At 55.2% G+C, this 21,733-nt stretch overlaps 2 protein-coding genes across 9 annotated transcripts in view; one reads left to right on the forward strand and one right to left on the reverse strand.

Moving 5' to 3' along the window:
* PEX14 (peroxisomal biogenesis factor 14) overlaps positions 1-20,521 on the forward strand; it is a 122,917-nt gene extending 102,396 nt beyond the window's left edge. The window contains exons 4-9 of the mRNA XM_049775364.1: positions 1,633-1,752; positions 14,509-14,594; positions 16,482-16,584; positions 17,500-17,597; positions 19,177-19,268; positions 19,628-20,521. Of these exons, the coding sequence (XP_049631321.1) occupies positions 1,633-1,752; positions 14,509-14,594; positions 16,482-16,584; positions 17,500-17,597; positions 19,177-19,268; positions 19,628-20,075 (947 nt within the window). The 3' untranslated portion in view covers positions 20,076-20,521. The remainder of the gene's footprint in view (positions 1-1,632; positions 1,753-14,508; positions 14,595-16,481; positions 16,585-17,499; positions 17,598-19,176; positions 19,269-19,627) is intronic.
* Positions 1-21,733, reverse strand: part of CLSTN1 (calsyntenin 1) — an 833,174-nt gene that overhangs the window by 686,040 nt on the left and 125,401 nt on the right. The gene's annotated exons all lie outside the window — the stretch shown is intronic.

A 21,733-nucleotide genomic window follows, 5' to 3' on the forward strand; every position in this document is an offset into this window, starting at 1 on the left:
GCCAGCCACGTGCCAACCCGCTTGCTCGGGCCGGGAGCATTAATGCGCTACGTCAATTAGCCCTGGGGCTCTGCAAGATGCTGATCCTCAGAACCTCCTTGTACTTCCGTCTCCCCCAGGGCCCAGGAGGCCGCACTGTGGGTTTCTAATGGAGAGCGGCCGGCCAGATGTGGCCAAGCGCGCAGCGTGAGTTGGAAAGCGCTGTGTCGTTCTGGGCCTGTGGATTGTGGGGAGGGGGTGGGGGATACCTGGATTCCTGGAACGTGTGGGCTGGCCCTGATGGCCTCGGCAAGGGGGGCTCCCAGACTCACTACACACACACACACACACACACACTCTCTCTCTCTCTCTCTCTCTCTCTCTCTCTCTCTCTCTCTCTCTCTCTCTCTCTCTCTCTCTCTCTCTCTCTCACTCACTCTGGCCCATCACTCTAGGGTCACTCACAGAGTTAGTGCTGGACACACACACACACACACACACACACACACACACACACACACACACTCCTCTCTCTTTCACTCTGGCTGGACTCTCTCTCTCTTTCTCTCTCTCTCTCTCTCTCTCTCTCTCTCTCTCTCTCTCTCTCTCTCTCTCTCTCTCTCTCTCTCTCTCTCTCTCTCTCTCACACACACACACACACTCTGGCCCGTCACTCTAGGGTCACCTCAGAGTTAGTGCCTGAGCTGGAGCCTCACTGAGCCAAGTTGGGCACCCCCTCTTTGCATCCACTTGGCGTCTCCAGCCTGCCCTCACCCACCCCGTGGAAAAGATTCCAGCTGTGGGCTGGCTGGACACGTGGTTCGTGGCTTTTCACTCGCCTTTCATTCCTCCACGGGCAAATCCCCTCCACATGTCGGAGTCTCGGCCGATGGCGCCCTGCGATTTCCTCACTCATGCCCCCCCCCCCCCACACACACACAGGGCGAGTGCAGTTGAGGGTGTTGGTTGAAGCCAGAAGTGCCACAAGCTACGGGCGCCTGTCGCCGTTCGGCTGGAGCCATCCCCATTGCAAAGTTTGCGCGGGGCCTCATTGTGATGTTTCCTCGTAGTTGGGTTTTTTATTTTCTTCTTTACAATTCCTTATCCCCCTTCCTCACTAATCACAGTCGGTCCTGATTTTTTCTTTTTATTTCTGCATTTGTCATAAAATAAAGCAAATTATTCCCGTCTTCGGAAACGATCTAGACTAATTAGTCGGCTCACCCAATAATTAGTTTTTTGTTTCCCTGTCTGTTTTCATGCATTATTGTTAGTTTTTTCCCCTCTTTTCTTTTTTTTTTTAACACCATTACAGATTAAAATGAGCCACATTTGCAGTTGATGGTATCTGTTTTCGGGGGGAAGAATGGAGAATTGCAGTACGGAGCGACTTCAAAAGCAGCCATAAACTCAAGGATAAATTAAGGAAATTGAATGAGCCACATTTGGAAGCCGTGTTGAGGCTAATATTCTGTCGCTTAAGGTTAAATTGCAGCCGAGAGAGGTTCCAGAGAATCTGAAATTCGGGGAGGCAGCTGCCAGGAGAGGCCCCCCGCTCCGCTCCGACACCCTTTGGCCAGGGAGTGCTTGGCCTTGCCGCGTGGGCAAGGATGAAAGCTGCTCCCCTAACTTGTGACCTCTTCTCCCCCCCAGGGCTGACGGATGAAGAGGTGGACCTGGCTTTCCAGCAGTCGGGCACGGCCGCCGAGGAAGGCTCTGCGGCCACGCAGGTGGTTCCTGTCCGGCATCCGCACCTCTTTGCTCAGCCTCATAGTAAGTCCTACCCTCACCTAGCCCGGATTCACTCTTCACTCGCCTGCCTGACAGTCCGGAGGATCCCAGAGCCAAAGCAGTCTTGGGGGTGGGGGTGGGACTTCCTGGAACAAAACTGGGCCCCGCTCCAAGGCCTCGCCTCATCCAACTTCTTCTAAGTCTGTGACAAAGGCTGAAGTGGAAAGGGATCAAGGACTAGCAGAAATGAGTGTCTTGTGTTGCTAAAAACTGGGTCTGTAGGCAAGATTTTGGACTATTGCACTAGAGAATTCATAAACCCATCTGTTTGTATTTGCTCCCTGGAAATAAGTTGGCCTCCCTGATCCTTTTTGGTTTATTTCTTTTGGGTCACACCAGGCAGAAGTTACTCCAGGTGGTACTTACGAATCCTATGGGATGCCAGAGATAGGACCCGGGTCAGCCACATGTAAGGCAAATGCCCTACCACAGTACTACTAGCACTGCAGCCCTGATCCTATATATATGGTATATATTTTATGTATTTTGATTTTCTGGGGGAAAAGAGATGGTTTGGGCCACACCTGGTGGTGCTTAGGGCTAACTTCTGGCTTTGCGTTCAGGGATCTCACTCCTGGTGGGACTTGGCGGCGGTGGGGGGGGGGGTTACTGTGTGTGGTGCTGGGGATCGAACCCAGGAACCCAGATTGACAGCTTGTAAGGCAAGTTCCTTTCCTGCTATATCCAAATCCTATTTTATTCATTTCATTCATTCATTCATTCATTATTTATTTATTTATTTATTTATTTATTTATTTTTGGTTTGGAGATATACCTGGCGGTGCTCAGGGCTTATTCCTTGTTCTGCGCTTAGGGATCACTCCTGGTCGAAGGATGCTTACGATAGAACCCAGGTCAGCCACACACAAGGCAAGCAAGTGCCTTACCCATTATACTGTCTATTGCTCTGGCCCCATCTCATCCTATTTTTGAAAAACAAACAGTAAGCAAGCCAGGTGACCCCTCTCTTTTCTCCCCCTTTTTCCTTGTCCTGGTTATACTACATATGTTTTAAAATGGAAACTCCTGAGAGGTTCAGAAAAAAGTATTAAAGGTCCCCTTTGAATGTTGCTTTTTATTATTACATGAGACCATGACCCACAATGAGTTTATAATCAGATGTTCTGTTAGGAATAATGGTCTTTAAACCTCGCAGTAACTGTGCACCTCCAAATTCTATCCAGGAAGGTCCCTTCTGTTTTTTGTTTTTGTATTTGGGCCATACCTGGCCATGCTCAGGGGTTACTCCTGGCTTCTGTGCTCAGGAATCATTCCTGGTAGGCTCGGGGGACCATTTGGGATGCCCGGGATCGAACCTGGGTCGGCTGCGCAAGGCAACAGCCCTCCCCTTCTGTGCTATCTCTGCGGCCCCAGGCCCCTTTTTCTAAATTACTTCAGAAAAGTCTCACAAGCTTGAAATCAGCTCAGAAGCTGCAGGGTAAAACAGCGTGCATTGCTTCTTGAACGGAACCCAGCCCTAGATCTTGCTCTCAAAGTGCCTTTTCTCTAATTGTCTTCATTTTAATTGTCTATCTCGAAAGTCCTATTTTTTTTCCCCTTCCCCAAACATGATTTAGAAGAGTGTTCCATAGCAGATTCTAAAAGGTGCAATTTAAAACAACAGCTTCGAGGCCGGAGCAATAGCACAGCGGGGAGGGCTTTTGCCTTGCACACGCTCGACCAGTGGTCGATCCCAGCATCCTATGGAGTCCCCCAGCACTGCCAGGAATGATCCCTGAGCTCAGAGCCAGGAGCAACCTCTGAGCACCAGCAGGTGTGGCCCCCTAAACCAAAGTACCAAAAAATAAAATAAATAAATCAACAGCTTCTGTGATGTTTCCCCTTCACCATTTCACCCCAACCCATCCCTCTCACCTCCTTATGTCCCCGCTAGCTTAGATCCATCTGGGGGTGCTGAGTTGAGGAGGCCCACCTCGAGTAACCCTGAGATCTGTTGGACATCTCTGCTTCTGTGTGGGGCTGGGACACCCCTCCCACACATCACTCCGAAAATCTCTCTCTCACCCTTGTCGTGGCAGAAACCATGAGTATGTGGGCCTGAGCGCAGGCAGAGTGTGGCTAGGAGTGACCCCACATGGTAGTCTGGAGGTGGGACCCAGGTTCACCCTCAGTGAGTGAGACTCTCTTCTCTCCTCGCTCCAGCCGCCCTGAGCCGAGATCTCATTTCAGGCCACTGAACCTGCCTGCTGCCTTGTTCTATAACCAGATGTCACGTGTCTACCCACCCCCTCCCTTTTGTAATGGCAGGATCCCACCGCGCAGTGGGCGCTGTAGAGCTGGTCAGGCAGTGGCAGGTGGGGTGGCAGGAGCCTCTGAGCTGCTAGTCTTTATGGTTCCCGCTGTTGATCCATGGGAGGGCTGGTCTCTAAGCACCTTGGAAACTTCTTTCACTGAGGACAGATTGTTCTGCCTGGGGACTGGCCGGCTCAGCGTCCCATCTCAGGGGCCAAAAGGGTTAAGCGGCCAGGCTCTCTGATGAATGGGGTGGGGAAAGGAGATGTGTCTTGGGATTTGGCCTGGAGAATAATATTCCAGCTGGAGGGATGGAGGCAGGAGTATTAACCACCGACACCCCCCAACTCTCGTCCCTTCCCTGCGCCTGGCTCTTGCTGCTCTGGAACATTCAGGGGAAAAAAAAAGAAAAGAAAAGAAAACCATGGCAGAGGGAATTTTAATACCTGCAGTTTCTCGTCACCGTCAGCTCTTCTCCTCACACGCACCGTTACGCTGGGGCTGACTCTCCCCTCTCACTTCTGTACTTTTGCCAAGAGGTGTCAAAACTGCTCCTGAAAAAAAAAAAAGGGAAAAAAAAGTTTGATTTTGATTAATATAGAGAAACAAGACTTTGCCTGACTGATAATAAAACTGATAAATGACATTTGAATTACTTGTAGCGGTAATTTATTACATAAAATATCTTTTATTTGACATGCGATTAGTTGCTAGAAGCATCACTCAATCTGACTAGTTTAAACACGCTCTAAAATGAACCCCAGTAAAAACCCGGGCTGTCTGCTCGCTGGCGTTATGAAATATACTAATCCCGGAGCCGGGAGGAAATCTGACTTTAAATATTTAAATGATTAATTGGGTTTATATATTTTTTTTACCTTTCTAACCCCCTTAATTACAACCAAACTCAGGGGAGTATCTGAACTAGGTGTGCAGTCTGCATGCCTATCAGCCAGCATTGTCTGCGTCGAACGCGATTTATGGCCCCCTATACACCCTGGAGCCTGCCGCACGCGGCCCAGCTGCTGCCTGGCCTTGGTGGCTTCCGACGGGCTGTCTTCGAGCCCCAACACCTGGGTGGAGAGCGAGGATCTCCCCGGGAAGGGCTGCTTTGCCGCATGCACCGGGCTGTCCACCTCTGGACTTAGCGACAGGGGTCCCCCTGTGCCCCATCACCTTGAGATGAGTTGCAGCCTCAGTGCACCTTTGCCCCCCCCCCCCACCCAGTGTGAGGCCACATGCATGCAGCTTCCACCCACCTGCCATGTGCTCGGAGTATATAGGGTCCACTCGGATCGGTGTTTTCGGCTGTCTGAGAGAGAGGAAAGGGACCCACAGGTGGGGCCCCTGTGGTTTCTGGACAGGGATTCACTGGACAGGGGAGAAATTCCTCCCAAGAATTCAGAAAAGAGGAAACTTTTTTGGGCTAGATTGTGCCAGTAGGAAGAAGTGGACATCCGGGAGTAGGTGGCGCTGGGAAATGGCTGACACAGGAAGTGGGTGATGCCCGGAAGTGGGTGACTCCTAGAAGCAGGTGATGCCCGGAAGTGGTGAAGCCTGGAGTGGGTGACACTAGGAAGCAGCTGATGCCCGGAAGTCAATGACACCGGGAGTGGTGATACCCAGGAAGCAGGCGACACCAGAAATTGGGTGACACGGGAAGCAAATGCTGCCTTGTAACTGACACCTGGGAAGAGAGTAACTTCAGGAAGTGGGAGATACTGGAAGTGGGTGACACCTAGATGTAACATACCTGGGAAATGGGTAACACCTGGATGTGACTGACACCGAGGAAGTGGGTAACACTTGTATATAACTGACACCCAGGAAGTGGGTGACACACGGATGTGATTGACACTTGGGAAGTGGGCAACCCCGGGAAGCAGATGACACTGGGAAGCAGCTGGCAGGGTGACAGGCAACCTGTGTCCTCAGGCTTGAAGGAGAGTTCTAGGGAGCTCCACAGTCTGCCTGGCCCCTAGCCCTGCTCTCAGCCCTTCTGTTCACCACAGAGGCATCCTTTATGCCTCTCAGTGTGCGTCTGTATGTGCATGCTTGTTTGTACCTGTGTTTGCCCATGTCTGCACAGGGCACATACCTGTATGTTCGTGTAACTGCATGTGCCTGCTCCCATGTGCAGGCATGCTTGCATGTGTGTGTACTTACATGTGTCATTGCCTCCATGTGTGTGCTTTTCTATATGCGTGCATGTGGTTGTGTGCCCACACCAGTGACACACACTTATGCATTTGCACAAGTACAATTGGGCATATGTGTATATGGGTCTGGTGTGTATTGGCACTTTGTATGCGTGTGCGTGTGTGTTTGATCGGGCACTTGAGCAGTGCTACACACATGTCCTGGCCACAAGTCCCACCCAGCAGAAAGATCTCCTACGGCACTGTTGTTTGCTGAGCTCTGTCCAGAGTGAAGCTTCCTTGTCTCCACACATTCGCCCCACGAGATGGTTCTGGGGTATCTGCACCCCACATGGGCCCTGCTGGGTGTTGATGTAACAACAGTTGGACTTGGACATGCCCCTTGGATTACCCCATTGTAATGACAGTTGGACCTGGACTCACTCCTGGACACTCCCTTTTGTCACACCCCCTGTCATTCGGCTATAAAAAGAAAAATGTGGGGGCTGGAGAGATAGCATGGAGGTAGGGTGTTTGCTTTGCATGCAGACAGACAGTGGTTTGAATCCCGGCATCTCATATGGTTCCCCTGAGCCTGCCGGGTGTGATCCAAAAACCAAAAAAAAAAAAAAAAAAGAAAGAAAAAGAAAAGAAAAACTTGAACAGTTAGATGGGAGGAGCCAGGATAGTGACCAGAGTAGTGCTGGCCAGTCCATGGGGGGCCTGAGATAAAGCATTGGTGAGATACTGCCTGCTTTCTATTCCTCTATCTCTTTCAAACCCAGGCCTACAGGTCTCCCCTGCCTCCTCTGGCCAATGAATTGCTCGCTCGTTCTCTCTCTCTCTCTCTCTCTCTCTCTCTCTCTCTCTCTCTCTCTCTCTCTCCTCTCTCTCCTCTCTCTCCTCTCTCTCTCCTCTCTTTTCTCTCTTTTCTCTCTTTCCTCTCTTTCCTCTCTCGACTTCAGGCTCTGTGCAGGAATCAAAAGAACACTTGGTTTCTGCCTCTCCTCTCTCTCCCTCTTTCACCACCTGGGCTGTGGCTACAATTTGGTGTCCCTGGTAGGCACAAGGCCCCACCCAGCAGCTGGGCCTCACGAACCCTTGTGAGCCTTGCAGCACCCAGACCTCACAGCCTTGGCCTCTGCAGCTTTGCAGCCCTGCAGCTAACTGCAGCCTGGCAGGACTTGCAGATAACTTCAGGCAACTTGCAGCTAGCTAATGGCAGTATTCTGCAAACAGCGAGTAATTCTATAGCTGCAAATCTTCTCTGGGGCTCCATGGCTTGAGCACTCAGGCCTCTGCAGAGAAGGACTTGCCCTTCCACCACGCCCCGCCATGCGGACCCTGATAGTCGGAGGTCAGTGAGAGGCTTTCACTTTTGGTGCTGTGTCCTCGGGAAGCCCCCCTTAGTGATTGATGTACCTCCTGTCCCAGGATCCTGTCACTGATCTGTCTATGCCTGGCACCGTGTTGTGATCTGAGAGATGCCAGTGAGGCTTCTCTGTGTTGCCCCATGCCCTGTTCAGTGGGAGAGGCAGTCGTGAGGTCTCCTGGGAGGTCAGCTGGGATGTGTGTGTGGGTGGCGCAGATTAGGTCATGGGGGGCTGCTGAGAGCAGATGCCTTCCTGGAGCTGGGGGAGCTGGCCAAAGCCCTCCCAGTCAGGATGGAGCATGGGAGCACTGCAGGGTGAGGTGAAGGTATGTGGCGTGGCGTGGCATGGCGTGGCTGGCGGCTGGGGATTGAGGGATGGGAAGAGGGACCAGAGGGGTGGGGCAGGCTGAGACTGTGGCTTCCCCCTGAAGTGCTCCCCAGTTCCCTCCTCCTAGTGCTGCCAGGCTACCCGCTGCCAGAGCCAGATGGTTTTCTTTCCCCTTATTTTGGGGGTGGTGGGGACTCCCCAAGCAGTGATTGTGCAGCCCAGGGATCTACTTCCTGCTGCTTGGCAGCCAGGCTACCTGCAGCTCCAAATTTGGGCCCAGTAATGCCAAACCTGATATGGTGTTGGGGGTCAGACTAGATCCTTCTGCCTGCCAGGAACGTGCCCCTAAACCCCTAACTCTGTCACTGAGTTCCCCCAGCCCAAATATCGTCCCCTGACTCCTGCATTGACTCTGTAGCCCCAGATATACATTCCCAGCTCCTGCCCTGATTCCCCGAGCTCAGAGCCAGTTTCCCTGAGCAGTGCTTGGTGCTGTAACTACAGTCAGGGCTCAAGAAGCTTCCGTGACTGATTGGTGGCAGGGCACTGGCCCTTTCTGGAGTAGGCAGCCAGTGCTCGATCAGGCCTGAAGTGCTGGGAGTGGCACTGAGCCCACAGCTGAGCCCTGGCTTGGTCTGCAGGAGGCTCCGAATAGCAGAAGCCTACACAGGAATGGAGAAGGCTCCACGGGGGGCCATTTTCAGAACTGAGAAGGATGGAGGCGGTGGGAGGTGTGGGGAGGAGGCCAGGCCTGCCCTGACCTTAGGAAGTGACCACACGACAGAAGGAAGGTGACTGCAGACAGGATCAAGGACACATCCTGCACTGGCTTTTGGCCCTGTCATCCCTCAGGCCCCTTTGGTTTTTGTTTGTTTTTTGGATTTTGGGCCATACCTGGTGATGCTCAGGATTGACTCCTAGCTCTGCACTCAGGGGTCACTCCTGACAGGCAGTGCCTGGGTGATCCTATGGGATGCCGGGGATCTAACCTGGGTTGACCATGTGCAAGGCAAATGTCCTGTCTGCTGTGCTATTACTCCAGCCTCTTTTTCTTTCTCTTCTCCTCCCTTTCTCTCCCTCTCCCCTTCCTCTCTTCTCGCCTTCCCTCTTCTCTCTACTCTAGTTTCCCTTTTTATTTTATTTATTTATTTATTTGGTCTTTGGGTCACACCCAGCAGGGCTTAGGGGTTACTCCTGGCTCTGTGCTCAGAAATTGCTCCGGGCAGGTATGGGGAACCATATGGGACCCCGAAATTTGAACCACCATCTGTCCTGGGTCTGCTGCTTGCAAGGCAAAACACCTTACCACTGTGCTATCTCTCCAGCCCTTATTTTATTTATTTACTTAAATCTTTCCCTTAGGGCCCAGAGAGATAGCACAGCGGCGTTTGCCTTGCAAGCAGCCGATCCAGGACCAAAGGTGGTTGGTTCGAATCCCAGTGTCCCGTATGGTCCCCCGTGCCTGCCAGGAGCTACTTCTGAGCAGACAGCCAGGAGTAACCCCTGAGCATCGCCGGGTGTGGCCCAAAAACAAAAACAAAACAAAACAAAACAATCTTTCCCTTGACATACTGTTGTACACAATACACAATTTGGGAAAAAAAGTTCCAGATCCAAACTTACAGTGAAAGGGGTCAGAGCGATAGCACAGTAGTGAGGGCATTTGCCTTGTACAAGATCAATCTAGGTTTAATCCTTGGTACCCCATAGGGTCCCACAAGCCTGCCAGGAATAATTCCTGAGCATCACTGGGTGAGCCCTCCCCCCAAATGAAGAATATATATATAGTTTTTTTGGTTCTTTGGGTCATACCTGGCAGGCTCGGGGGACCATATGGGATGCCAGGATTTGAACCACTGTCTTTCTGTATGCAAGGCAAACGCCCTACCTCCACGCTGTCTCTCTAGCTCCTAAAATATATATATTTTAAAACTAAAGTGACTGGAGCTGGAGTGATAGCACAGAAGGGAAGGTATTTGCCTTGCATGTTGCTGACCCTGGTTCAATCCCCAGTACCCTATAGAGTCCCTTGAGCCTGTCAAGAGTGATTCCTGAGTGCAGAGCCAGGAGGAACCCCTGATTACCGCCGATGTGCCCCCCAAATTCCAGTGATATTTCACCTCCAAAGACCCCTCTACTCATTCCTCCAATATCCCCTCCTCTTCCTCCTTCTCATCTCTTTCTTCTACTCTTCTTCCTCTTCTTCCTTCCTCTAGCTGTAGTGCTCAGGAGACAATATGGGGTGCTGGGGATCAAACTTAGGTCAGGCATGTGAAAGGCCTGTCCCCCTCTCCCCCGCCCTCTGTGCTTTCTCTTCCCCGGGAGACAGACCACAGGGCTTCTTCCAGGCCAGAGCCCTTCTCTGCCCAGCTGTCATGTGGCCAACACCACCACCACTGGCTGCCATGTGTCCCTGTGCCATCCTGGCCTCTGCATGGGGCTCGCAGCTCCAGCCGACGCCATCAGGTGGCCTGGATATGCTGAGGCCATGCCCATCTGCCCGCTCCCAGCCCACAGAGCCAGGGTGACTCTAAATGAGCAGCTCTGCCAGTTCTGGAATTTCCAGACTTGTGGGGAAGGGGCCTCTCAGGATGGGTCGTAAAAGCTGTCAGCTCTGTACCTGTTGGGTTTTGGGGAATCCTGGCTGGGGTTTGGTGGTCTCCACTCAGCATCCGGGTGCAGTCCATAGGACTCCACCAGTCCTGTGTGTTCTTGGGGGCTGAGCCTGGCCAGTAGGAGTTGGGGGACTCAGGAGCGCTGGGGGTGCAGCTCCACTGGCCTGGGTCCTCCGCCCGAATCAAACATTGATCCCTGCAAAGCCCGACAGGAAGCAGGGCTGGGGCAAGGCTGGCTGGGCCAGGCCATGCTTGGATCATATGCCTCTTGGTGCCTTTGGTGCTGGTGGCACTGGGTTGCCTTCACCAGTGGCTGGTGCTGGCGGAGAATCAGGGGCAGCTCTGGGGCTCCCCGCTTCTTGCCTGCTCGGCCCCTGGCCTACTTGACTGTCTGCAGATGGCACCACTTTCACACTAGGGGCTCACAAGCACTAGAAAACTTCAGCATCCTGGCCAGAATGGGTGGGGCATTTGCCTTGTACGTGACCAACCTGGGACTGACCCAATTTGATCTCCAGCATCCCGTCTGGTCCCCTGGCCTGCCAGGAGTGATTTCTGAGTGCAGAGCTAGGAGTAACACCTGAGCGCTGCAGGGTGTGACCCGAAAAAAAAACGAACAAAAAACTTTCCTGTCATCCTGTCGCCTGTACTTAGAGACCACAGAAGGTGGTGGTGGTGGTGGTGGTGGTGGGGCTGATGTGACTGATGTGACTGATCAATTTTTGTTTTGTTTTGTGTTTTTTTGGACACCCTTGGCGGTGCTCATGGGTTACTCCCGATTCAACACTCAGGGATCACTCCTCGTGGTGATCGGGGATCTATGGGATGCTGGGAATCAAACCCGAGTCGGCTGCATGCAAGGCAAGTGTCTTCCCCACTGTGCTATCCCTCTGGCCCCTGCTGTGACTGGTCTATTCCTGGGCATCTGGTGCCCCAGGAAACACTGGCCCCTGTGAACGGCATTCCAGGGCATACCACCCTGTGGTTAGGGGCCTCTTGCCACTGGAATTTGCCAGGTTGAGTGCTTCCTTGATAGCCCCAGCTGGCACCTTTGGAGGCTGGGCCGTGGGCAGTTAGTTACCTTCACCCGAACTCCCCATGCCTTTCATTTCTCCACAAGACAGGACTGAATCGCACATCTCCAAAACGAGTGAAATGGCATTTCAGCCTCTTGTCTTTATAGACTCTCTGAACTTTCGGAAAGATCATTCCGGTCCCTTTTCATTAATAATGAAAACCAGGGGGCAATAAAATGTTCTTAGCGTGAGGCCAGCAGGAGCGGGGAGCTATGTGGGCTGAGGAGAGGCTGGCCGGGACCCACAGGTGTTTGCTGAGTGGAGGAGGTCAGGGTTGCGGGCAGGGGACACAGGCAAGGCTCATAGGAACAGGGTGCCCGCCCCTGAGCAGCAAGTGTCTGCTTGGCCCAGAGAAGGTGCAACACTTGTCCAGAGGCAAGCATCTGCAGCCCAGCATCGTGTCTGCAGACGGCTTGGGGAAAGGTTTCTGTGCAGTCACCTTGTCCTGCCAGAGATCGTTTGACAAGTCAGCGGGGCATGGAATATTCTTGAGCCCGTTTGGAAGATGCATTCGGGATCTTGGCAGCATGGCTGGTGTTCAGAGTGAGACAGAGAGGCTTGGTTGGCACAGCCAGAGCCTGCCAGCCTGAGTTCTCCCCCACCCCCAAATGATCTGGGGTTTGGCAGCCAGGCCCGGGGCTAGGCCTTGGACTTGGCCAGGGGACTCTCTTCTGAGCCAGAAGGGACCAGGATACAGGACAGAGGGGTACAGCCATGAATGGCCATCCCATACCTCCCGTCCCGTCAGGCCCTTGTTCATGCAGGGGGGCAGCAGCACTTATTCTGCCCCCACCCCAACCCCAAGTTCACCTCAGGGCCTGGAGGAGGCAGAGGAAGGCCTGGTGCTTCATGACCCACCTCAGAACCCATCAAGGAAGACGGAAAGTTTATCATCTGCTTCAAGGAGGCAAAGAGGAGAGAAAGCGGGAATTTCTGCTTGGGGACTGACAGGAAGGAAACTGGGTCAGAGACAAAGGAGAGAGGTAGAAGGAAACCTGAACGAGAGGGCGCCCCATCCTCGGCCAGGCGAGCCTTGATGGCATCTGGGCTCTAGTATTGGCAGAAATCTCTGCACATTTACCCGGGAGGAAACCACACTGCTCTGTTGTGGGAAAACCCCGGCCCAGACCCCATGGTGTACCGGCGGTTTTGTTGTTCTGTGATGTACCACTCACTGCCCCCAATTCATCTGCAGGGAGTTGTTGCTCCAGATGCTTGTGTGTGTGTGTGTGTGTACCTGTGGGCCTTTGGATATGCACCCCAGTGTGTGGCTGTGTCCTTGCATATGCATACCTGCATACTGTGCATGTCTGTGCACCTTGTATATGTATGCTTGTGCATCTTTGTACCTGTGAATATGCACACCTGAATGTACATAGATGTGATTCTATGCAAATAGACACCTGTGTGTACCTATGAATATGCACACCTGTGCCATGTGCATGTCTTTGTGCCTGTGCATCTGCAACCTGTGTGTCTGCCTGTGTGTCTACGAATATGCATACTTCTGTACCTATGAATATGCGTACCTGTGTGCTTGTCGATGCACCTGTTCATGTGTATATCTGTGTGACCGTGTACCCTTGCATATGCACACCTGCGTGTACCTATGTGTGAACCTGTGCTTGTGTGTACCCAGGTGAATTTCTCCACGACTACCTCTTTGTACCTCTGCAAATGTTGTCTACCCATGTGCGTAAGCATACCCGCGTGCCTTCAGGTACTTAAACGCAAACGTCTGCGCACTTCCGTGCATTCCTTGTGTCTGCGTGCATACCTTCGCGTGGACACCAGTGCGTGTGGCTGTGAGCATCGGAGCGCTCCAGGTGCCCACCAGCGGGGATGGACCCGTAAGCAGCATGGGAAGATGCAGAGGAGGAGCAGGGCCGGATCTACTTATTGTTTCCTGTGTGGCCCCGCATACGCGTGCGCGCATTATTGTTGGAAGCCGTAGCCCACCCGGAACCTGGGAACGGAGGCAGTCCTGCTGGCTCCAGCCCATAATAGGGCTGGGTATCTTGTGGGGAGCGTGAGGAAGAGGGAACAGAGTATTCAGTATCCCGCCTGCCTCCAGGGACCACCATTTTGCTGCCTGGAGGAGAGGACGTCTTGGTCCCAGGGTGCCGGCTTCTGCCCCTCCCACATGCCACATTCTGCCTCTGAAGCTTGGGAACCCCCCATCCAGTCCCCCAATTGCTCATCCTAGGACAGTGGTCGGCAACCTGCGGCTCGTGAGCGAGCCACTTGTGGCTCTTTACACTTTTTTGTTTGTTTGTTTGTTTTTGGTTTTTGGGCCACACCCGGTTACACTCAGGGGTTACTCCTGGCTATGTGCTCAGAAGTTGCTCCTGGCTTGGGGGACCATATGGGACACCGGGGGATCGAACCGCGGTCCGTCCAAGGCTAGCGCAGGCAAGGCAGGCACCTTACCTTTAGCGCCACCGCCCGGCCCCAAGCTCTTTACACTTTTAATTTGGCTCTTCTATGTGCCGGGCGGCCGCTCCAGGGGTCAGGACTCTGCTCCTAGCCTCTGTCAGTGTGCGCCCTGTGTGGCTCTCAAAATAAATTTCAATCGTGGTTTTAGCGAGATTTGGCAGTTGAAAAAAAAAAGGTTGCCGACCACTGTCCTAGGCCACAAAAGTACCCTAAGAGCTGGGGGTCACTAGGAGGAGCCTTGGATTCTAAGTTTGTCCAGTTGCAGAAATCCACACATGCATGGTGCTGGGGCTGTGTTGTGTAGCCCTTTCACCCCTCTCCCAGTCCCCAAGGTGCAGATCACTTGTCTCTGCTGTTTCGGGGATGGATGCTGGGACAGACTTGGGCTCCTGAGAGGCAGCTAGAAAGGGCCGTTTGGAGATGCTGCTGGAATTGTAGAGGCCCAGGGGGTGCTCATCGCGTCCTGGCCTTGTGTGCTTGTATGCATGCGTGCACATCCCTGATGCCGCTCTCGCCCTAGGTCCTGGGACCTCGCGTTGGAGAGACTATGGGGCCTTGGCGATCATCATGGCAGGGATTACATTCGGCTTCCACCAGCTCTACAAGGTGAGTCTGTCCTTCCTTGTCCTTTCTGTGCACCAAGCCCCAGAAGCTCTCTTCATCCCAGACCTGTCCCGCTCCACACCCCCCCCCCCTGTGCCTCGGGCAGCCACAGACCTCATCTGCTGCCTATGAGCCCTGGCATTGTCGTGGCAAACAGTGGCACAAGGGTTTGGCACAGGGACATTGGGACCCTGCCACCTAGTCATGTCCTGGCTCAGCCATTTGGGATCTGTGTGACCTCTGGCTTTGTGGCTGTATCTGAAGTGGGGGGGGGGGGGCTCTTCTTGGGAGCAGGGCTGCGTATTCTTGGGCCAGGGGGCACCATGTGGGGAGTCCTTGTGGTCATGGGCTGCGGTGGGTGTGTGTCTGTGGACAGTGGCTCTCCTCAGGCTTCCTAGTCAACCCACAGGCCCCACTAGAACCGCAGGCTCCGAGCCAACACAGGTGTCCCGGAAACCGGGTTCTGTTTGCTGGCAGGAGGGGGGCTCAAGCCCTACAATCTTTCCTGGAAGAAGAACCAGGGCCAGCCCCAGGGGCCAAAGGTCAGCCCGGCCAGGGGACTCTGTTCGGCTGCTCTGTCCTAGCGAGGCTTACACAGTCCATCTCAGCAGGCCCTGGGTCCACACATGCTGGTCTCTTGGGTTTTCAGGTCCTCTAAAAGCTAATGGCAGGGCCAAGGCAGGGGGTGAAGTCCAGAAGCCACAGTGGGATCCTGGGACCACCCCACCCCCTGCACTGACCCTACAGTAGGAAGCATCTTTCCAGACACTGTCTGCTGCTGTCCATTCAGTCCTTGGCCCTGCCTGCATGTCGTATGGCTGCCTGGCACCTCCTGGGTCCAGCTGAGTGCCCCCTTTGGTCTCCCAGAGCTCCCTACCCCCTCATGTCTACCTTGGTGTGGCCATCAAAGCAACAGACTTTAGTGACCAGCACCAGCTCTGCTCTGGCCACTCTGCTCTTAACGAGGAAAGAAAAGAGACGTGAACAGTGCCAATAGTAAGCCCTGAGTACCTCCAGAAGTTGCCCCCACACCAAAACCAAAACACAAAAAAGAGACACAAGCAGCCTCGGGCCGCAGGTGCTAGGGCTTCCTTTCGGCACCTGCCACTCCGTTTCTTCACCCTCTCAAACTGCAAGCAGAGGCAGGCGTGTTTGGAGCCGTCTGTCCCAGGCGCGCCTCGACGCCTCCCTGGAGGCTGGCCTGAGCCTGGCCTGTTGGTCGGGCCACACTGGGCATGGCTGGGCCGTGGTGCTGGAAATAATCTAACTAACTTATGGCTGCCTAGCCGAACTTCAGCTTGAAACTGCTGACCAGAAGGCTGACCGTGGCCCAGTCCTGGCAGGCATCTTCCCCGGGAAGAGCAGACTGGCTTTTCTCTTGCCCCTCCAATGCCCCTCAAACCCTAGCCTGTGCCCTTCCCACCCTATGAACTGCCCATGACCAAGTGCATCTGGCCGTGACCTCCTTCCCCAAGACCCCTTGTCTCAATTCTGCAGAGCCTCCACTTCCTCCTTGTTCTAAAAGCTTCCCAGGACTTTGCTGGGGAGAAAATCCAGGGGGCTCTCTTCGTGCTTCCTGCTTTTGCTCATTCTTCCAGCGTGGGACCGTGGCTCGCCCAGTCCCAGCCCACCTGCCCCAGCTGTGGTGCATGGCTTTCAGAGGGTCTTCTGCCAGTTTGCCCTCTAGAGAAGCAGAGAAGAACCAGGGGTCCCCCTGGACAGGCATCCCGTCCCCTTCCTGTCCCCGCACACACTGGTCACCGAGGCCTTCACCAGTCCTTGATGCTGGCGCTGATTTTCCCCGGCCAGGGGGGACAACAGGGTTAGAAAGTTGTCGGTAGAAAGAATGAGTGCTTGTCGGTCACCAAGGGGATCCCCCCTCTTTTGCAGAAGTATCTGCTCCCCCTCATCGTGGGCGGCCGGGAGGACAGGAAGCAACTGGAGAGGATGGAGGCAAGTGTCTCGGAGCTGAGTGGCAGCCTGGCTCAGACAGGTAAAAGATTAATGACTCCATCAAGTCACCCCTCAAAGCCTGCTCCGAGCAGCCCCGGCCGGCCCCTCCCCGCGCCCCTCCGTCTCCACTTTATGTGGTGACTTCATTTATCTGCTCTGAGAATCTGTTCACATTTGCAAATGAAGCCGCCGTCATTTCGGTTTAATTTGAAATTGCTTGTTTACTGTCGGCGCGGCCTCAATTAATTATGTTTTTACGGAAAGGCTCCCAACCTCAGAATATTAATAAGGGGAATAAAATGACAGCCTTTCTAAGGGCTGTAAAGTTCATTTTTAATTTCTGCGCCTCTGAGGTTTCCAGGGGGGTTTTTGGCGCGTTCCCCCCCTTTTCCTCCAAGCATCCCACACGGGGGTCAAGAGAGGCTGGAACCGCGGTGGTGCCCAGGACCTGGCGGGCCACCGCCTCTGTCAGCAACTTCTCGGGGCGCGTTCATTACCCGAAGCCGGGGCTGGCCCAGATTAGCTGCCACCAGCACTGCCACCGTGCTGGCTCCAAAACTTGGCGGCGGGGCCTGTAGACACCTCAGGGGAGCAGCTACCTGCGCTGTTCTCCCCACCTTCCCGCACTCATGATTTTCTCCTGGGCTCCCTGAAGCTGGAGGAGGGGTACAGACCCGGGGACCCCTGGGGAGCACAGTAGCGGAATCCCTCCTGGGAGGGCAAGAAGGAGCAGGGTCCTGAGTGGCGGCAGGAAATTGGGTGGCAGGGGGCAGAGGGAAGAGGTTTGGGGCGAATTCACATGCCACCCCCAGACACCTGTGGAACTAGAAGTTTCTGGAGACTCCCCTGGTGGGAGGAGGGGGCCTGTGGGATGGGGATGGACGGGGTGGATGAGTCACCGGAGGCCCCTGTCTGTCTGTTGCCTGTCTGTCTCTCATATATCCCATCCTCTCAGTGACGCAGCTACAGATGACCCTGGCGTCGGTGCAGGAGCTGCTATTGCAGCAGCAACAGAAAGTTCAGGAACTTGCCCGTGAGCTGGCCACCGCCAAGGTACCTATGAGCTCTTCCTCACCTCCTCCCCCTGTGCGGCATCAACAGGGGGGTCTGAACCCCCTACCGAACACTCACCATTACACTGAGCTGCCTCTGCCCAGGGTCCTCCCTGTCCCTGTCCTGTCCTGTCCCGTTTCCCCAACCACCACCACCTCACAGCCCACACCCCAGTGAGCATCAGCCTTCCGGGAAAGCGGAGGGGGAGACAGTGCTTAGGACAACCTCAGCGTCCCCCCAAAATTAGCGGATGGGACTCGTTCATCTCCACTGTGAACGGGACCCTGGAAACTCCCTATTTCATACAGCCGCAGGTCTGCTTCCTCAAACCCCCGCTTGCTCCTCTGTTATCTTTTTTGGGGGGGATTGGGCCATACCCAGTAGCAGCACAGGGGTTCCTCCTGACTCAGAAATCGCTTCTGATAGGCTCGGGATACCTATGGGATGCTGAGGATCAAACCCAGGGTGGCCGCGTGCAAGGCAAACGCCCTACCCGCTGTTCTATCACTCTGCCCCCCCCTCTGTTATTTTTTAGGGGTAGTGTGGGGGGTTGCCATGGCCAGAGGCCATTCTGGAAATTGGAAAATCATTTACAGATACAGACGTTCGATTTAAGACCATCTGGCGTGTGTTTGGGGAGGGGGTGGGGGTCAGCCCTGGCCCACCCCAGCCGCCCTCGTTCCTCGCTCCTTGCCCAGGCATCTCCCTGCTCTGCTGTCTGAACCCCCGTATGTACACGCAGTTGCCCATAAACTAAAACCTCGGGCGCTGTGTTTTCTCAGCTGCGAGCGAGTTTTTATATCTGGCTTCCAAATGCCTACTACAAAAATAAAAAAGAAAAGCAAAGAAAATGTGCTAAGTAATGAAAGTATCCGCAGAAAACTCAGGCGGGAGTTTTCAGCAACTGCCTTTGAGACTTGGCTAAAAAATCCCAGATATCTAAGCTTTGTCCCTCCCTTCCTCCCTCCCGACCCTGTGCATAAGCCACAGACCTCGCTTGGAAAGGGGCCTCCCTAGCCATCGGAGTCAAGGCCTGCCTTGGCCACTGGTCTGAGACTGGAAGATCCCAAAGGGGACCTGAGTGGAGGCAGGGTTGGGGTGTCATCCCCCCCTCCCACATTTAGACCTGCCGCTCTCCCCCACTTAGCCCCACTCTCCATTGCCCCTCTGATCTCCATCCTTGGCTTTTCCGGGGCCCACTCAGCCTGGGGATCCCTAAAGAGCAAGTGCTTAGAAAGCAGCGCATGGCCAGGGCAAGTTGCAAGGAGGCCATGAGCAGGGTGGGCCCACAGGAAGGTCTATGGCTCCCTCCGGAAGGACACATTCCGGGTACCTTCTGGGCCTTTGTCCAGGTTCTCTGTATCCAGAGATGACAGATCAGGTGGGCAGCTGGTTACCAGGCAGCTCTTATCTCAGCCCTGACCTCTTCACAGGGCAGGGACAGGGGGAACTGGTTGAGAACATTCTAGATTCAGAGGTGGGATGGGGCCTATGGGCTAAGCCATGGTCACACTCTGGAAGCTGTTCCCGGGGTACCTGGGCCCACTGCGTCCCCTGACCCTATTTCTCCCGGCTCCAGGCCACCACGTCTACCAACTGGATCCTGGAATCCCAGAACCTCAGCGAGCTCAAGTCTGAGATCACGTCGCTCAAGGGGCTGCTCTTGAATCGGTGGGTGTCGGCGCTGCGGTTGGGGGAACCCCTGGAGCTGCCCTCTCCATCCTGCCTGGGGGTGACCAGGGTGCTGGCCTGGCCTTGCAGGGGTGTAGGCTCCACTTTCCCTGTGAATGGAGCTCAGAGGTGGTCCAACACAGAACCTGTCGCCCGCCAAGGCCACCCCTGCCCTGTCAACCTGCCAGTGCCAGGGGTGCCCATTGGCTGAACCACAGACTATCTGTCCCAATATCCATGGGCCCAGACACAGCCCTGTCTCCTCACAGGCCCGGGTCTGGGGGTCAGGGAAGGAGAAGGGAGGGGAGAGCCCCACCCAGCAGCATGTCCCCAACCCCGCCTATGTCCCCTTCTCGCAGGCGGCAGTTCCCGCCGTCGCCCTCCGCCCCGAAGCTGCCATCCTGGCAGATCCCGGTCAAGTCCCCGCCGCCCCCAAGCCCCGCGGCCGCGCCACCCCTCAGCAGCAGCGACATCTCCCCAGTCAGCAACGAGTCAGCGTCCCCATCACCCGTCAAGGACGGTCACAGCCCCGAGGGCTCAGCCGCTGCCTACCGCCTGCTGGGGCCCCCGGAGGAGGCCGAGGGGGTGCTGGACGTGGCGGGCCAGGTGAGGATGGAGGTGCAGGGCGAGGAGGAGGTGCCCGAGGACGAGGATGAGGACGAGGACGTGGACATGGGCCGAGTCGACGAAGACGTGGGCCTGGGCGTGCAGCGGGAGGACCGGCGCGGGGGCGACGGGCAGATCAACGAGCAGGTGGAAAAGCTGCGGCGGCCCGAGGGGGCCAGCAATGAGCTGGAGGCAGACTAGGCCACTGGCCCGCATGCCCACACCGTCTGTCTGCCCGCCTGTCCATCTGTCCGTCTGCCCGTGCTGCCCTGCCCTGTGTCTCACTGACGGATGGGCATCCTGGCGCACCTGATTCATCTTGGGGGCGGCCGTCTCTGGTCTCTGGCATCCGCTACCCCAGCCCCCCACTCCCGCACAACTGACGGGACCAAGGAGCCGTCCGGGGGCTCAGAGCCACGTCCCCCGACTCCTGTCTGGGGCAAGGGCCGAGGGCCCCCTCACCTGCCCAGACAAGCAGACCCCACCACACGCTGATGCCCTCCCTGACTGGTTGTGGCCCCCCCAGGTGGGATGTGGCACTCCCCTGTGGGTGTGGGGGTGGGGTTCCCACTCACCCCCCCAGACAGTGCAGGCTGGGGGTCCCCCCGCTGTACAGATTGTAATAAACCTGAGCTGCCACTATTTCATTCTTGCCTGGACTCTGTCTCCTCAGGTAGTACCTGTGTGTGGGGGAGGCCGGGGCCCCGGTGGGGGGATGCAGAGGGAGGAGGGGACCCATCTGGGCCCCCCTGCAACAGCTACTCTAGCCTTCCCAGCCATGCAGGAGACTGCTGTCACTCCAGGTGGATGCGGGTTCCACTGTTGCCCGAATGGGTCTGGCAGCAGGTCGGACTCCTCCCTTAAATGGACTCGCTGGAACCTTCTCAGAGCCTCTCTCGCATTTCCCCCCACCCCATCCCCATCCTGCTTCCTTACTTATAGCAGCTGTTTCCCTGGGCCCAGCCCCTTCTGCCCAAGCACAATGACCAGGCCTGTGGGCAGTACTGCTTTGGCAGAGCTACGGGGATCATGTGGAAGATTTTGTGGGTGGTTTGAGCGCTGTCCAGCGTCCTTCTGGACACTGCCACCTCCACTATGACCACTGTCCATTATGGCCGCCTCCACTGAGACCGCTGTCCACCATAGCTGCCTCTATCTTGAATATCAACCACTGTGCCACCTTTACTGTTACTACCACCCATTATGGCTGCCTCTACCACTGTGACTACCATCCTCTATCTCTGCCTCCACCATGACTACCGTCCACTGTGGTTGTCTCCACTGTGAGCATCACCCATCATGACTACCTCTACCTTAACTGCCATCCATCATAGCCTCTTCCACTGGAAGCACCGTCCACCGTGGCCGCCTCTGCCAGGAATACCACCCACCACAGCCGCCTCCACTGTGACCACCATCCACCATAGCTGCCTCCATGATTACTGTCCACTACGATCGCCTGCACTGTGAACACCGCCAATCATGGCTGCCTCTACCATGAACACCACCCTTCACCGTGATGACCATCCATTATGACCACCTCCACCATGAACACCACTCACCATGGCCACCTCCACCACGATTTCCATCCATCCTGGCCACATCCACTGTGAACACCACTCACTGTGGCAGCCTCCACTATGACTACATCTACTATGGCTGCCTTTACTGTACAGAGTACCACCCATTATGGCTGCCTCCATTGTGAACACCACCCATCATGGCTGCTTCCACCATGACTACCATCCACTATTGCCACCTCCATTTTGAGCACCACCCAATCATGGCCGCTTCCACCATGGCCATCACCCACCATGGCCACTGCCCATCCAGCCACACCACACCCACTATGATCACTG

This window comes from Suncus etruscus, chromosome 6 (assembly GCF_024139225.1).
Source record: "Suncus etruscus isolate mSunEtr1 chromosome 6, mSunEtr1.pri.cur, whole genome shotgun sequence".
In the NCBI taxonomy this organism is placed as follows: domain Eukaryota; kingdom Metazoa; phylum Chordata; class Mammalia; order Eulipotyphla; family Soricidae; genus Suncus; species Suncus etruscus.